This window comes from Callospermophilus lateralis, chromosome 5 (assembly GCF_048772815.1).
Source record: "Callospermophilus lateralis isolate mCalLat2 chromosome 5, mCalLat2.hap1, whole genome shotgun sequence".
In the NCBI taxonomy this organism is placed as follows: Eukaryota; Metazoa; Chordata; class Mammalia; order Rodentia; family Sciuridae; genus Callospermophilus; species Callospermophilus lateralis.
Window position 1 is genome coordinate 150,377,655 of NC_135309.1, and position 18,178 is coordinate 150,395,832.

Here is an 18,178-nt window from a genome sequence, read left to right on the forward strand (position 1 = left end):
TAGATATTATTAGATCAGATTTTCTTTATAAAATATTGTAACACCTATGTTCAAAGAAACTATCAGTATTACCATAGAATCAGTGTATTGATGCTAGAAGAGGGGACAAAGACTTGTTGATACCTGTACTATGCAGAGCAGGAAACTAAAGCGAGAAGAAATTAAGTGAATTCTAGGTTACACAGTTTTTAAATGGAAGTGTTGTTGAAAAAAATCAAATGAACATCTGGTTATGATTTACCTTAGCATTGACCACACTAGACTGAAAAAAAAAAAGTTATGAACTTGTATCTTCCTTCCCCTAGAAAGTAACCTCCTTGGGAACCAGAGACCATGTCTTGGTCATTTTGAAGTGCAGACTTTGTGTAGACTGAAAAAACTCTGTAAATATCTATTTGACCCAAGAAATACAAATAATGATAAATAAATCCAAAGAAAAATATTTTTTTCAAGAACCTAGAAAGTTTCCTTTTCTATTTTTTTATTCTATGAGGTTTGACTCTAAAGAAGTGAGATGCTATTATAACAGCCCAAAACTTAAAAACTGAAAGTGAGCTATCATTCAGAATAGTGACCCATGGAGCTATCTGCTGACTACCCCCTTCATGGCAGAATGATTCAAAGTCTGTTTATGACTCTTCTATTAGGATTGACTTTGGGGTTAGTTCATGAAGCACAGGTGAAAAATCAATCTCATTACTGCTCCACTGGGTTTTGACTTCATCATCAGCTTTGCTACCTATCTTGTTTACTGAACATGGATCTGAATGAATTTAGCTTGTTTCAGAAACCAATTCACCTTGAAGGAAAAGGATTTACCACTACCACCACCCTGCACCCCCTGAAATTATTCTGAAAATTGCTTCAGCATTACTTGGCTAGTTGAGTAAATTCCCCAGATGACTAAGAGGAAGGTAATAGCAGACATTAAAGGTGTAAAGTTCTGTTATGCTTTTAAAACAGAAAACAAGCCATATAGCTGGTTCTTTTATGTTTCCCTAACCCCAGGGCAGTTGGTCTCATCTGTGTAACAAGAAATTAACCTCTAGGAAAAGTAAATTAATGTCGCAAGATCTTTTGTTCCCAGGCAGCTTTAGGCCAGTGCACCCTCTCTCTTGGGTGGGGAGGACTGGGCAATGTCTGAAGACATTTTTCACAGTCATGACTGGGGGAAGGCAATACTAGAATCCACTGAGCAGAAGACACCGACGCCTGATGAGCACCCCACAATGTGGAAGACATCTTCCCAAAACAATCATCCTGTTTCAGGTATTGATCGTGCCAAGACTTCAAAACTTTGCTCTAGGCTAAATATTCTGATTCCCAGTCTCTTAATCATCCTTTACTACAATCAATGCTAACATTAATATGTGACTTCATGTTTCCATAAACAAAAATGTGTGCATGTATTTTTCTGTGATAATGTATGAGCAACCTTTCTTTTCCCATTTTATTTGCCAATTGAAAAATCACCCTTTGCCTTAGGCTTCCTTATCAGAGAATACTAAACTGTCACAGAAGATGCCTGGAGATGCACTTGACATCTAAAAAGTCTAATTGGCAGGAAAATTAAAACAACTAAAATGTGTGTGTTATTTAGTGAAAGGCGCTATTCCCACCCTGTATTATTAGATCTCAGAGACAGCCGGGGCCAGAACAGCTGGGACTTCCTGCACTACCCTTTTGCCAAGTGCTAAAAATTTTTCCCTTCTCACTGCAAAACTGAGAAAGAAGAAAGGGAAAAACAGCAAGCAGGCCAACCCCACTTGTCAAAATGTGCTTCTCAGGGTGTCCTTCAGAAGTCTCCACTGTGGCTCCCTCATTGTCATGTTAGTTCAACAAAGGAAGGAATGTGCTTCACTTGATAATCAAAGACTGTATCTTGGCATATAAGTTGTGTAGGACAGAATGTCAAATCTAAAAACATAGTTTTCCACCTCAAACTTAAAAATATTAAATGTGTAGCATGCAGTTATCAGATTTTCTCGGGGAACTTTCTGGATTTTGTGGTAGAAAACTGGTCTTTTTGCCCAATTCTTTGTTCTCCCCTCTCTTACAGAAGCTATTACTAATACCAATAAGTCACACAAAGTGCATGTGTGTGTGTGTGTGTGTGTGTGTGTGTGTGTGCGCGCGCGTGCGCGTGCGTGTGTGAGAGAGAGCTGGGTCTTTCAAATCCTCACAGAACTCTTGCTTGTTGACCTAGTCTGAACCTTACTATCTAGAAATGTTCCCCCAACCAAGAACAATTTTCCTTCATAGAAAAAAATGCTTTTTACTATGTTCAATGGCCAAAGATTAGACAAACATAAGAGTGGATCACAACCGAGTGGAGAAAATAGATGCACTCACAATATTTGGACCCCAAATTACAATGTTTTGAAGAAAAGGAAGGGGCAGGAAATGTCAGTGCATTGTCCTGAGATTTTAGAGGAGTCAGTTTTGTCATCTTTCTTTTAAGCCCTGGGGGATATATTATCTACAGGTCAACATCTCAGTCTCTTCTATAAATCTCATACCTCAAGGAGAATATCCTAGAACTCAAGGACAAAGATCCTGAGGCAAAATTTCACAAGATACTACATCATGCTTCTCTTATCCCTGTTCTAAGTCCTCAGCACATTCTTTACATGTTCTTGTTGGTTGAGTGATGGTTGACTCAATAAATGGATAGATTATTGTTTCTGTCCTTGGGTAACCGAAAGAGTCTTGAGACCTAGGGGAAAAAATACTTTAGCCTACTTTGAATAATAGAAATTATAGAAATCAAAGCATAAATATCAGGGCTGGGACTGTAGCTCAGTGGCAGAGCACTTGCCTAGCACTTCCTTAGCACCACATAAAATGAACAAATAAAATAAAGGCATGTTGTCTGCCTACAACTAGAATAATAAAAAAATTAAAAAGCATGAGTATTATCACAGTCATCAAGTGACTATGTTGCATTCTTTCCTTCTACACCCGACATTCATTAGTTCTGAATTGTTAACAAGAGTCAAAGAAAGAAAAAAAATCACAAATATAAACCATACAGTGTTGGAAGCAACAAACTTTAACAGCTATACTACCAAAGAAATCCCTCAGATAAAACACTAAAAGGGAACATGGGGTCCAGAGCAATGGAGAGAATATAAATGCATGCTCTCAAACAATCATGAACCTAGGAGAGAAAGTACCACAGTGGGTATTTAAGCATTTTCAGGAGACCATCATCTCCATGCTCAACTGGGTGATAGGAATACCCAGCAGATAAAATTCTTCTTTACTTTATGAGCAGGAAGAAAGAAATGCAATTTTACAGGTGGAGAGAGAAGAATAGGTTTTACTACTTATTTTCATTACATTTCTTTCATCCTTTTGAAAACACACACACACACACACACATATTTGTCAGTCTCAATCTGACCACCTGTGTTAGTTGGACTAGCAAGCAAATGGGGGTACTATTGAAATAGCCTTTTTATACACAGCCCATGTCATGAAGACATGAAAATATCATTGCTCATGGCACTAAGGAACTACTCAATCTTGATCAGATACAATAGTCCTGGACCATGTTCCTTTGGGAGCTACTGGCCTGGGGGTACATGGGCAAGGTGTTGAATGGTGTGTGTGCAAGTATGTGAAATTCTCCTGTCATGTTGACACAGACAAGGATGCCCGTGGCAATCTGCTCTGTTTGTGTCAGATCCATCACATAACCCTTTAACAACTAGCTGGTAAATGTAAATGTAAGATAAATAAAACTAAGCTTCCAGTCTGCTTAGAAACAGATCCACCAGGTCTCTCCTAAATCTTCGCATGGTCTCTATTAAGAGAGTGAATTCCGGTTGAATACATACTCCATTAAGTTTCCCTATAATCTATTCATTACAATCTAATTTGTGCAAGTATTTTATTTGGAAAAACAGGCAACCTGAATTAAGACCTCCAAAAATGAACCATGCAAATAGAAAGATTTACATTCATAAATAGCTATTGGTAGCTTTGTTATGTTATTTGTTTTCTTGACTGGTTCATTTTTTAAAGTGAGTTAAATAACACAGGCAATGGCTTTTCTATTTGATATTCAGTCAACTAGCAACCACACAATGAATTTGCTGACTAGAGCTCACATACATTTCCAAAGGGCAGCCTGTGCTTTTAGCATTCACTAATGAAATCACACATTATGGTCTCACTGCCACATACTGCTTCTTCCAGATAGGATGTCACAGCCTTTGAAAGAACTTGTAAGCTTTTTTTCTTTTAACAGCTGAGGCCACAGGGAAATAAGTGATGAGGGGGTGGGAGGAAGGAATATTTTAAAGCAAAAATTCAAGCTATACTTGTGATTTCGGCAAAAAAAAATTAATTATGACAAGCAAGTTTCTAGCTATTCTCATCTAATTATTTTTAGTACTTTAAAATAAGCTAATTAGCAATAGGCTACAATCCCAGACACACAGAGCAAGAGCCAAAAGATTTGTGCTCTAATCAATGAAGCCAAATATTCATGTCTACAGGCAATGCAAGCAGTATTTTCTTCTAAAATCCTCCAAGGTCTGATATTCTGAGAAAAATTTCTCTTTCCAGCTTTTTGCTGTTGTTTTTATATTGAAATTACTAGTGAAGAAAACATTTTTCCACTGAATATGGTTCCGTTAAAAGCTGAACTGTCATTGCCTACCATGTTGTTGATAAGTTTTTGGAGATTTATTTAACAATTTGATTAGGAGGGTACATTTAAAGCAATTCCTAGTCCCTTTACCTTTGGTGGAGAGAACTTGGTTTATATCACCTCACCCAACCAAACTTTGATACTTCTCAAGATCACCTTGATAATCAGTAGATCAGTCACCCAAAGTTGTATCTACCAAGTACACGCAAAACAAACATCTGGATTACAAGCCTTAAGAGTCATTCATTCAAACAAGCCCTGGTAACAAAATGATTCCGTTGTAAATATGATACTCTGCCATCCTATCTTCTACTTTGTACTCTGAGCAAGTTATGAAACCTCCCTGGAAGGAAGTTGGAATGTTCACAAATCTTAAAGGATCAGAAATTCTTTTTACAAAGAGCCATGTTCTCACATTTCTTTCCCATCCACACACAACTTCTCAATCCCCTCTAACTGGAATTCTCTATACCTATCAATCAATTCCCAGAGTCATCCAAAGATGTAGGGAGAAATTTAAGATCACAGAAAAAGAAAGTCAAGTTGATTCTCAATATGGCTCAATAAAAAGAGTTTGCATTTTTAGTAGGCAACCTCCAGGTTGTGGTACATTCTCTCTTATTATCATTCTCCTATTATCAGAATGGTCTAGGCTTTTGAGTTAGACATAGCCTCAGTTGTTCTCTGAATTCAGCGCTCCAAAACTGAACCACAAAAATAGAAAGAGCTACATTCATAACTGACTTTTGATACCATTATCACATTATTTATTTTAACAAAATAATAAAGAAACACACAAAAAGCACATGGGAAGCTTAACATGTAAAAGGTTTCAAACTAAATGAAAGTAGCAATAGCCCCTGACCATGAGAAACTGCCCTGATACTCACAATCAGGTCATTCTAGTCACTTGTTGGACATAACAATTTCTCAGAACGCCCTCCTCAGATAAGGTCATTCTGAATCATCATATAGAATATATGGGTTTTTTTTTTTTTTTTTTTTTTTAAAAAAAGCTGGACCTATTTTTGTTTAAGCACAGAAAAAAGACACTGTTCCAAACATGTAGCTCTCTTAACCAAGACGAGTGACAATGACTTCTTCACCAATTAGAGTTCAGTTTTGATCTGGCCTGTGATAAGACTTATCAAGATACCCAGTTGTAGAATCGTCCTTACTTTCTGACACTGATCTAAAGAGGAGCTCTACTTCTTTAAACTTTCCACCAAATCACCCAACCTGAACCCCAATCCTTTTCAGTTCTTTCTTGCCTCCTCGCACTGGGTCATCCCACGGCCCTCAGTGAGTGTCCTCGCTGTATCTGTATTCAACCTGGGACATTCCACTAGACCTTTCCACCTGGAGATCTTTTTCTTAGGGATTATAGAACTTCTATGACATCTCTCTCTACAGTTTAAAAGAAAAAAGTTATCTTCATAATGGAATTGTTGCTCCTTGGATAATTTTTTTATTTTTTTTAAGCTGGATGGGCAGGTGACCTCCTCAGGAGCCCTGCCTGCAGAGAGCGGAAGGAAAGAGGTGGTCTGAAGGCCTCCTCCTCCTCATGGCCTCAGAGTGTGAGCTGAGATGGTCCATTTGAATTCTGGAATCAGACACCTCTTTCTTACTCATCTACTGATCATGATTGTGTCATGATCAAACAAATCTCCCTCTCCCCTTAGCTGGTGACTTAAGTACCCAAATATTGTTACCACCTACTTAAATATCTTGGTTTCCTGGACACTTGTCATCTTTGTTCTCTCTATGCTCCATCAACCTACTTCTTCTCAATGTTTTATGAGTACTAGCTGTATACATTCTAGTTACATACTAGGGTAGTGTTTTTAAGACAGTGAACTCTGTTGGCCCCACAGTTCTACATAGAACAGATCCGGAAGGGTATACTAAGGTGAGTGAATCTATATCTCATATTAGAAAAATGTGTGCATTTTCTCTCCCTCTCATGCCCATACACGCTCACCATGCACTTTATGGATCTGACTTCCCAGAAGCTTGGAAACCCCTCCAATCTTTTATTCCCCTAATACAGATAATAAAAAGTTCCTTTATGTATTTACCTGTACAACAGTGGCCAAATGAAAGCGAAAGAGCTTTTATGTGCATACTTCTTTCAAAAATTCTTGGGTCAAACACTGCTAAAACCAAAAGAATTACAGACAAGCCTTTTCCTACCATACCTCAGAAGAACCAGACTGAAATTACCTTTCTGTCACAAAGCCTCATGGTTGCAAGTTGTTACATAAAAATCTCCCCCTTCTTCATACTGTGAAATCAGCTTGGCGAGGCAGTTGGGATGCAAAGTGCAGCCATGTTAATGGCTTTCGTGAGAGATACTAAGTCTGGAAGTTATTAAGGCTTCTTCCATGGAAATGAACACATTTTTTCCTAGCTCAAGGGCACAAACAATTCCTCTAAAGGAGACTTTGCCTCTTCCTATCAGCACAAAAATCCTAGGATCAAACTAAGTGACGTGAAAGAGAAGATGCCAACAGGAGAGGTCTACTTTTTGGAAATCTTTGATGGGAAGCTCTGTTTGGGACAAAACAATCAGAGATGAACTGAAATCTGGCAGGCTCCATGGTAGAGGAGTCATAGCTTCAATTTAAGAAAGAACTATCTGAGCCTGGAAAGGAGGGCACTGATAAATCTTGAGGTTGACTCAGACTGACTAAGCCCAGGTTGAGGTACAGCTTGTCTGCAGATGTGAGCAGGGCTACTCAAAGTGAATCTCACTGGAGTCTGTTAAAAATACAAAAACTTTGAGTCACAGACTGTTGAATCAGAATCTATGGGGGTGGAATCCAGGAATTTCATTTTAATAGTCTTCATTAGCATGTTCCAGTTTGCCAAACCCAGGATTGGGAAAAGGGTTTGCTTTCTGGAGCTTCCTTTCAATTTATCAACCAGCCTCCTCTTTTAGTGGTTCTAATGATCTAGATTTAGAATGGATCCCAGCACTGGCTGAAAAAGGGTTGAAAGGGAGTTAGGCATGAGCCAAAGAGGACCTCTCTAAGTTTCTTTCCTGTTCCATTATCCTATGCCAGGGCTTCCTATGCCAGCATCCCACCTGGGTTTGCTCTGTGGAGGCAAAGACACACACCTCAGACCTTCTCTTCTCATGACTTTGTCAACCCTATCTTCCACATAATTTATCTTTCCAAACCCTGAGGCATGATTTTGCCTCCCAAGATAAACAGATAATGTATTACAGGTACCCAGTACTAAGTCATATCACTTTAATGTAATTTGCAAGAGTAAGCACTGGACTTATAGTCAAACAAATCCACATAATAATCTTAATTCATGAGCTATGGTATTAATTTAATATTGGAATTTTTGAGTATGGTACTATGCATCTCGGGCTCAATTTTGCATCTCTAATAGATTAACAATGCCTACCTTAAAAGGTTGTAGGTAGGATTAAATGGATATAATTTATGGAAAAAGCAGACCATAAATGTGCCTGGCACATTATGGGAGCCTCAGCAGCTGTAGATGACTTCTGTGCATTTCCCAGCTGGGTAATAAGGGTACACACAAACAACAATGTCCTGAAATTTTTACCTTACACTGATGGCAATAAGAGCAATCATGAGATTAAGTGGGCAGGGCTGCCCATTGTCCAACTCCACATTTATACGGAATGATACAGGGAATGGTATCCCCAGTATTCCAAAGGGCAGGCTGTTGGTAGAGCTGAAATCACATTATGTTGACATCTTTTTTCCTCTTTGTTCCCAACCACTTGCTGACATCCTATTTTGTTTCCCTCTTTGAACTTGTAGCCATCTTTAGTTTCTACCTTCTTTATTCAACCTATGTAATCCAGTCAGTTTTACTACCTAAGGTCTGATTTTGATTTGGCCTATCCATCTTCAGTATCTTTCTAATACATCTTTAATTAAGACTAGCGTCCTATAATCTTTTCCTTCCCTTTGCCTAGACCCATCTCCCAGATTCCTTTGACATCAGTCCACTATGGCCAACCCTGACTTCTCTTGTCCTCTGGATTTCTTGTCTCCATTCTTTTGTTTTTTTCTCAGTCTTAGAAGCCACCTCCACCCATCTGGCCGGTCACTATACCATCCTTTCTGAGAGCCAAACAAAATCTTTCCAGGTCTCTATTGCCTCTAAATCACCTCTAAAAATCTTTGATCTTTAATCCTCTCAGTTTTCTTTAATTTTATTTAGGTCATGTATGTGCCTGACTTTTCAAACTTACTTGATACTTGACAGAAACAATGGCATCTTACCAGTTTTAGAATGCCTCACAGCACTGAACTCAGAGCCCTGCACACAGGAGCTGTCCAACAGGGTAAGTACTAACTTGAACTTAGTCTACTTGAATATACTGCCAAATTGAGTCTAGATCTTGTCATTTAATGAAATGAAAACAAAGTTGCCATCACCTCTTTGGAATCTCACAAATAGCAGAGAGATAAGATGGTGTGATAGTTTTAAGAGCACATATTTGAGGTCACACACTTGAAGTACAGTGTCTAAAACAGAACAACAAACAGAACAACCTGAATTTAAATCCTAAATGCACCTCATGTGGATGTGTGCACACATGCACTGGGGATTAAACCCAGGGGATTGGGCGTGGTAAGCATGCACTGCACCATTGACTTAAATCCCAGAACCATGGTTCTACCTTTCCTGAGTGGTGTTATCCGGGTAAGTTGCCTAATACTTGTAAGGCTCAATTCCTTCATTTTAAAGATGGCTAGCAATAGTACCTACTTTTTCTGAATATTAAATCAAAGAATACATATAAAATAGTATAATATCTGACAGCACTTAAAAACTGCTAATAATAATATCACAATATTATTATTATTGTCATTAACATCTAAATTGTTAGCCTGTATAAACATCATCCAACTTAATTCTGCATCAATTTACTTGCAAAGATGCATTGCTTCCTAAACATTCTGACAGGCGATATGACTGCAGTTTTTTTAGCTGGAGTTTTTAAAAAAATCTATTAATTAATAAACTTCCACAAATTAGGGAAAGACATGACAAGTTGCACACCTTCTTTTTAAGAATGTGTGAATTCTGTGGGGGAAATGTGTGAAAACTAGTGTTTGAAAAGTAGATTAAAAATAGGTCTTTAAGAAATAAAAATCTGTGTCTTTTGGCATTGCTAAAATGTAGAAAACACATCTGCAGTATTTGGCACCAATGGCCAGATTGAAAGATACAGTACCTAAACTCAGGCTGGATTTAGTTTCCCTGAAAGCCACCCACAACTTCAAAGAGTATTTTCTAAATGCATATGCTCAGGGTTTTTGTTAACCCAAATATTAGAAAAGATTTGAAAAGTTATACAGAAACTAGCTAGTCAAATGCAGAATCTAGTTCAAACTCTGGATTTTGGAGAAGAAAATACTTAAGGCCTAGAGATCTCAAAACTGCCTGGTGACTCTTTTTAGATGGTACAAGGGGACTCATTATAATCTCTTGGTGCCAACATGCCACTTTCTGAATGAAGGTTTCTGGCACAAAGCTCATAGGACAGAGGCACAATCAGTCTACTTTTTAGTATGTTTCAGGACTCTTCACTTGGTAAGAAGAAAAAGGAAATGAATTCTCTGGAGTCAAATGTCCCTGCACTGTTTCTTCAGAGCTAAGTAAATTGCCTTTGCAAGGCACAATTCAATAGCTGACAATGACCTTGTCTAAAAGGCTTATTCATAAGGCTGGATTTTTTAAAAAAAGTAACAAAACAAGACAATAAAATAAAAATCCTTGGCCATTAACTCCACACTCAGAATACAGCTTTGCAATGGTTAAAAAGTTTGTCTTTCTAGTGGGTATAAGACTAAATTCCAAAGGAGAAAGCTATAGCACAAATATAATGACAAAGTTCAATATTTTTGCAAATTATTAGCAAGTAATTTGCATAATATCAGAGAGGAAAAAAATTTATTCTTCCTACTAGATCTTTTTTTTAAGAGAGAGAGAGAATTTTTTTAATATTTATTTTCAGTTTTCGGTGGACACAACATCTTTATTTTATTTTATTTTTATGTGGTGCTGAGGATCGAACCCAGCGCCCGCTAATGCCAGGCGTGCGTGTTACTGCTTGAGCCACATCCCCAGCCCCCTATTAGGTCTTTTTAATACCCCCACCCTTGCCACTTCTCTTTCTCTTTTCAATATTACAGCTTTACCATTGCAGATAGATAGAGCCAGAAGCAAGTTCTGAACTAGAACAGATGGCTGAGGACAGTTTTTCAAAATTAATTCCATGGGCTGTTAATAAGTGTTATCTGAAAGAAAAGGTGCGTGGAAAACACTGTATTAGTTAAATTTAAATAGGCTTCCTCACTAAAAGACTTGTTAGTGCCTTTTATATGCTAATGTGCATTGGGAATCTTTTGGGGAGAATTGTGTAAAATACAATTTTCCACATTTTCTTAACTTATTTTGACTTTCTCCTCCACAAATCCCCAACTTTAGTATTGTATACTAGTGCATGAATAGCCAAAAAGAAGTTTAATCGTGACTTGAAAGCTCCCAAAGTCTATCAGGTGCCATAAAAGGAAAGCCATTTATTCCCCGAGTGAATTCTCCTTGGCTTCTTCAAAGGCTGGTTCCTACCCTGGGAAAAATTGGCTGAAACCCATTTTGGCTAAAGTGGGCTTGTTGTACTAGAAAGTGCTTTCCTGAGTAGAGAGGTATGGTTCAGCTGTAAGAGACCAGGGGAAGACTTGTGTCATGCAAAATACGTAAAAGTTAAAAGTAAGACACCTTGCATTCAATTAGAAAGAATGCAACGAGTTGGAACCAGTTCCTCTCCCAGCTCTTGCTGCCTCTTCTCCACCTTTACTGGGTCCCCGGGAACTCCTCAAAATTTTGGAGACCCTAAGGGATAAGGCTAACAATAACACATTCATGTGTACATATCTCCCTCGTTTTCTAATCTGGTGAGAGAGGGGATAAATTGTTAATTACCAGAACAATGAATGTTTGTACTGTGCCTTTAGTAAATTTAAAAAAGCCTTCTTGTTTTGATGGAACTAGCTGGGTTTGGGCATAGGAAGGCTGGAGAGAAGTGACTATTGTTAGGTACAATAACCTGGAAAAGGATGTCCCCAAAGCAATCTGAATGTAGGGGGAGAAAAGTAATGAGAAAAAAAATAAAGAAAAAGGAAGAAGAGGGATCTAGTCAGAGGAGTGAGGCTGAGGGGCAAAGAGGTTCATATGTCACCAGGGAAGATATCCCAGGACAGAAGGTTTGTGATTACAGAAAAATCTAAAAATTTAATTCTAAATTCTGTACATTACAGTCATTATAAAACTTCCCTGATCTCCTTAGATCTCCAGGAAAGGGTTAAATCCATTGTAGGAACATGTAGAAGCATGAGGCACGTTTCATGTCTCAGAATGGAACAGACGCAGATCAAATGGGAGAATTGACCCATCAAATGATGCTCTCCAGCAGAAGTGAGGGTGAGAACCATCAGAGCATAATCTAGACAATAGCAGAAATCACTGGGAAATCCTTGTGCTTGAAATTGGTGTACAACATAGGATAGGCAAATTTATTTAAATTTCAAGAAAAAAGGAGATCCCAGCTGATATCTGAATAATGAAAGGAAGCTTTTTTGCAAGGAAGAACCTTCCATTTCAGTGATTTGTGGCTCTCATTACCCCATAATGCCAATAATCCCCATGAGTTGGCCATTGGGATTATAATCCTAATGATCGATTGTCTACATATATACTTGTATGCATTACTGGCACTCGAAACTAAGCATGACCCTAATTCTATCTTCTCTGCTTCCTTTCTAAGTCCTTGTGTCTTGGTTTTCTGCCTCTGTGAATATTTCCTTCACCCACTTTAATTCTCAATCAGAAACTACATTCTTACCTCTTTTTGTCATTCATACCACATAGCTAATTGATCACTAATTAGTCTAAATTTTCACAGCTCACTTATCACATTCTAAGTTTTCTTTCTTCCTTAGTTTAGCTTGCACTCCCTCTTGCTAAAACAGTTCTAAGCCCCTCTCAATGTCCCACTCTCTCCATCTATTTTTCAGGTTGCATTAATTATAATCTATAAATTCAGATTTGGTCATTCAGCTGCTAAACATCATTATCCAGCTCCCCATTGCTCGAAGGATGACGTTCACTGTAGCCTGACTAAGAGATCTGTGGCAAGTGTATTCTTGCCTGCTGTTATAAGCTTCTCCTGTCATCCCCACCTTGTATTCTGCTCTAGAAGGTCACCCATCCTATTTTCATCTCAAAATCTTTCTCCTTGTTTTCTTGTCCTTGAACGAAAGCAAAACCTTAATGCTTTGTCTCTTTATCATAATTAGAATTATTAATTAAACATAAAAATAAGATATCTGACAAGGGTTTGTATTCTCTTTTCAGGTACTGTTTACATTGCTTAACATGGGTAATTCAAAAGAATAAATAATATGGGTGATTCTGCATGTTCTGTCACACTGATAGGAAAGAGCTGCAGAGATCTTTGATGATTTTTCAAATCGTACCTTGCAGGTACCCACCACTCTACATGGCTGGGCTTGACAGATGGAAGGGTGCACTCCCTCACTGCAGAGTAAGCCTTCGTTATGGGCAGGATAGCAATGTAGAGGGCCTAGCATGTGACTTGAGAATGGAGACCAAGTAGATTTCATCATTTACTGTACAAAGGACCTTAGGCAAAACATTTCATTTTTCTGAATCTCATTTTCTTAAATCTGTAAGACAGTATTTACTTCCTAGGATTGTTAGCAGATCAAATGACATTTGATACGTTAAAAGACTCTATAGTCAGTAGAAAAGTGGCTTTGAAATCTATAAAGAACTAGACAAAGTGAAAGGAATGCTGTGAGAAGAGAACTAGAGATAGAGTCAAAAATACATGGTGTTAGGGGTTGATCTGTGTCCTACAAGAAGCATCTTCAAGTCCACCTCAGTACCTCTGAGTGTGACTTCATTTGGAAACAGGGTATGTTCAGAAGTAATTAAGCTAAGATGAGGTCATGAAGGTGGGTTTTAATGCAACATGACTGTTGTCCCTATAAGAAAAGAAGATAGAGGCACATGGGGAGAAGACCTTGGGAAGAAGGAGGACGATCAGGAGAGATGCAGCTGAAAACCACTCTAAGAATCATCAGCCATCACCAGAAAGTAGGAGAGAGGCAGAGATCTTCCCTCAGAGTCCCCAGAAGCAACCAACTCTGCTGACGCCTTGATTTCAGACTCCTCGCTTCCATATCTGTGAGAAAATGCTTTTCGATTGTTTTAAGATACCCAGTTTGTGGCCCTTGGTTATGGCAGCCCCAGAAAAAGGATACTTGTCAGTATGGATTGTTGCTTGACCACTCTGTGACTCTATGGAATTGACTTAAGTTATTTGCATTTCCCCTGGATACTCTGAGGACACTTACCTTTCTGTGATTGTTTCTCTGAGGCCACTTGCCACACCTTTGACCACAGTGCTAGCTTTGGGGGTTAGCACCACCTGAGAAATGAAAAACGAGCCCTTCTTTCTTCTCTCAGTGATGGATGCCTGAAGAAACTGGATCAGTTTTTCAGGGTCTGTGGTGTTGGCCCAGGGTGCTGGCATCATCTGCCCAGGCCAGAGAAAGGGCACTTCCAGAGCGACTGGACTGTGGTAGAAGACCAGCACTTGGTAGTCCTTCTCCCACAGGTACTTTAAACTAACTTCCTGGGCAAAAATTGCTGGGCACATTTTGTTTCCATAGATATCTTTCAGCATTTGGACCAGTTTTTCATGGTGATATTTCTGCATCCCATAAAAATGGTTGAAGTCCAAGAATACCACCTCCTTATGGTGATCCGTGAGGAATGCATTGATCTCTTCAAGGCCCTCATTGACTTTGGCACTGAACAAACCATGAGCAAAGTAGAGTTCGTTATCGGGGTCTCTGGGCTTGGTGGAAATTCGAAGATCAAAATAACGGATTCCAGCTCCTAGCTGACCAGTGAAATTCATTGTTTGAGTGGCTAGCCATTTCCGCATCAGCTTCTTAGCTACAGTTCCAAACACAGAGACAAAATTCTGGACAGTTTCTGGCTGTTCAGGGCCTACTGGAGAGGCTTCATCAATGTAGAAGCTGAAGGAATCATGGGACCCTGGGGGAATAACAAGCACAATGTGGTTAATGTCCAGTCCTCCATCCTTCCCACCTTCTTCCTTCTTGTCACTACAAGTTTTCCCTTAAATAAGTCAATGAAAATGCTAAGCACAAGTTATTTAAATTTTGTACTTTAGGGGGATCTTTTTTTATAACCTACTCTTATGTCCTAATGTAGGACACAGACTACTTTAATTGACTAACCTGCTTGCAAATTAATTAGAAACATTTCCTTTGGATCGATATTTTGAAATTTAAATAGTCATTTGCTTCTTTGAACAATGAATTTAGTGTATTCACTGGGACTGGCTGTCCATGTAGGTGGTATAAGTCATCATTCATAAGAAAGATGTATGGGCACTCACCAGTTTCCAACACTTTGCTTGTAATTTTACTCTTTCCCTCATTGCGGGTTGTTTTTAACCATAAAGGGATTATATTAAAGAAGGAAAAAAAGCCCCTTTCACTGGAAATCAATGTATGAATCTTTACCTCATGCACTTCAGGAAGCATAAGAGATACAGGAGACAGCAGAGAAATAAGACAAGAGTACAGCACAATGCTGGTGTATTTAACTTCACTCCTGACCTTGTGTGAACTTAGAGGAGACTAAGTACTTTTCACATACTGAATACATGGTGATTTTTTTTTTTTTTTGCAGTTAATACAACAGACAACATTTTAAAATTAACTAATAGACTCTGTTATTCACTGATATTTTCACTCAACAGCTAACACTTTGGAGTTGGCTTCCAAATTTAAAAAGATTTCTTCCTCGGACCAAGAATTATTTATTCAGTTATTTTTGGCAGTTATAAGTATCAAAACTCCACGAATGCAGTGATGAACATGTGTATCCATCATCTAAGAGCAGAGAGTACAATTAAAAACATAATTGGAACCCAGTGAAGAAAAATTAGTTCAAGGTTGAGCTTTACTTTTCAAATTCTCCTTTAATTCTTGGACACGATCTACTGAATAGCTAAAATTAAATTAATGTATCCTGGGTGTTTCACACATTGGAAGCAGCAGATGTACTTCCAATTCTGACACCTTTTCTTCCCTCTTTCATGACCTTGTTCCAGGACTGTCACTCTCCATCTGTTATTCAGGCTTTTCCTGAGTACATATTGTTGCCTGAGTCCTGAGGTATGTCCTTTAAGGCACAGCATTTTCTAGATTTTTCAATTTCCTAACACAAAACTCCCCCATACAAACATACATACACACCTCCCTGAGTTTATCCATTGAATCTTTATCCATTGGGCCTTTGTCTGAAAAGCTATTTGAAGCAATTTTTTTCAGGAATGCAATATATATCTATATCTATATTCCATACCATACTTATTTATACCTCTATCTCCAGCTATACACATGTCCATATGTCTCTGTGTAGCTTCAAAAGCCCACAGGAATCATCAAAGCAGGGATTTCAAACATCATGGTAGTTGGTAGAATAAAAATTTTTGCAAAGTATCTTGATACTCTGCAAATCATAAATTAAGATTTAGAACAGATAACTTCTCAGGATTATTAGGTTTTTTAAAAATAAGAAAGGTAACCTAATACACAGAAATTCAATTTTAATTTAATTTGAAACTGTGTGGTATATTTATCTTTACTATATGGTATATGAAGAAAATGTCAGCCCTGTTCTTCATTCACATTTTTTCTTTTTTCCTTTCTTCTCATGGATTAGTTGAAGGATTCTTAGTATTCCATCTTAATTATTGGCTTATTAAATGGACTGTCTATTTTGACCTTATTAACAAAGGTTAATTTGTGGATATGATGTGTGGAGAGCAGATGAGCCCTGGTCATCAGCTGATCCTGGGGTATCAGCAAAAGCCAAACCTGGGAAACATTTCTTGCCAAAGGCAAGGATGTTATCAGCCTTGATTCTTGGCTCTGACACTAACAGTGATCAGATGTCCCAGGACAATGTGTTTCCTGGGTGCAGCAGAATGTTCCTAGCACTGCAACAGTAGGATAGCTGGGAAAATGTTTCTAGTTCTGTAACTTTTTTAGTGCACAAAGAAGCCTCTGATAACTCACAAGCAATTCCCCTATAGTTTATCTTCCTGATTATGAAATCCTATACAATAAAATTGCAGAGCTAGTTCTGGGTCACTGTTCCTTCATCAGAATGCAGTGTCCCACCTGGCCTCAGCTTAGCTTGAAAATGTCTTTGTTTTTTTTTGTTGTTGTTGTTGTTTTTTTGGTCTGTATTTTTGTCCATCTTTAGTCACCCCTACTCAAGATCCTTTGTTGCTGTGTGGGTTATTGCAATGATGTAATTTGTTTACTAAATTATGGATTTATATCTGTGTAGCTTCAAAAGCCCATAGGAATCATCAAAGCAGAGTAGTAGGTAGAAAAAAAATTTGCAAAGGATCTTGATATTCTGCAAATCATAAATTATATATGTGATAATTTTAAATGTCACTTTAGGCATTCTTTTCATATTAAAAACAAAGTTGGTAGAGAGGAGTTTTTACAATAACAATTCTTTAAGAATAAATAAAATACAGCATGTCTATAATTTAATTTTTATTAATGTAAATCAAAGACAAAAAATGGCTATTTGATAAATTAAAATGGTGCATCAAAATGTATTAACCTCTATTCTCTAAGAAAATCATGCATTTAAATTGGCATTTAGATTAGAATGCATTAGGCAATGCAGTACATGGAGACAGGTTTAAGTTTAAATTCCATCAGTAACTCACAGTTTAACACAGGAGGATTATCAGATCATCATCCATACACAGCTTTGATTTTCTGATCTGATGTGTTAAGTTAAAATATCACAGAATTTTCTTAAAGAATGAATGAAATAATGTTTCATGAATGTCCCATAAGAAGACTATCAAATTTAAATTGCTGTTATTTTATTATAGTGTTATAAGTAGTGAAACATTGATTTACTTGAGACTAAGAAAATATCACCCAGACAAATACACATTGGATGACTATGTGAGTGTATGGAAGAAGAAAAGGGACAGAAATTATTTAAGTTGCAGGGTTTAGATGTGGAAATATTTAATGAAAACATGAATCTATCCACTAATTTGTCTAAAAGGTTGAAAATGGAAACAATCAACATTACCCCATTTTCTTATGGCTTTGAACAGTATATAAAGACTCACATTCTGTCATATTCATTAAATTGATATGTGACATACTGTAAGTTCTAACCCTCCTCATGCAACATCTTTACTGTATTATGTATATGAGCTCTTTGGACGAACTTTAGGTTGGTCTCTCAAAATTCTATAAAATTTTGGATTTAATAAACAAACAAAAGGAAATTTACCAAATCAATTTAATCTGTAAACCTATAGACCAAAAGGCCCTGTGGGTTAAA

General features: G+C 37.7%; 1 protein-coding gene across 1 annotated transcript in view; it reads right to left on the minus strand.

Moving 5' to 3' along the window:
* Plcxd3 (phosphatidylinositol specific phospholipase C X domain containing 3) overlaps positions 1-18,178 on the minus strand; it is a 133,364-nt gene that overhangs the window by 29,262 nt on the left and 85,924 nt on the right. Inside the window, exon 2 of the mRNA XM_076856210.2 lies at positions 14,101-14,809. Within this exon, the coding sequence (XP_076712325.1) occupies positions 14,101-14,809 (709 nt within the window). The remainder of the gene's footprint in view (positions 1-14,100; positions 14,810-18,178) is intronic.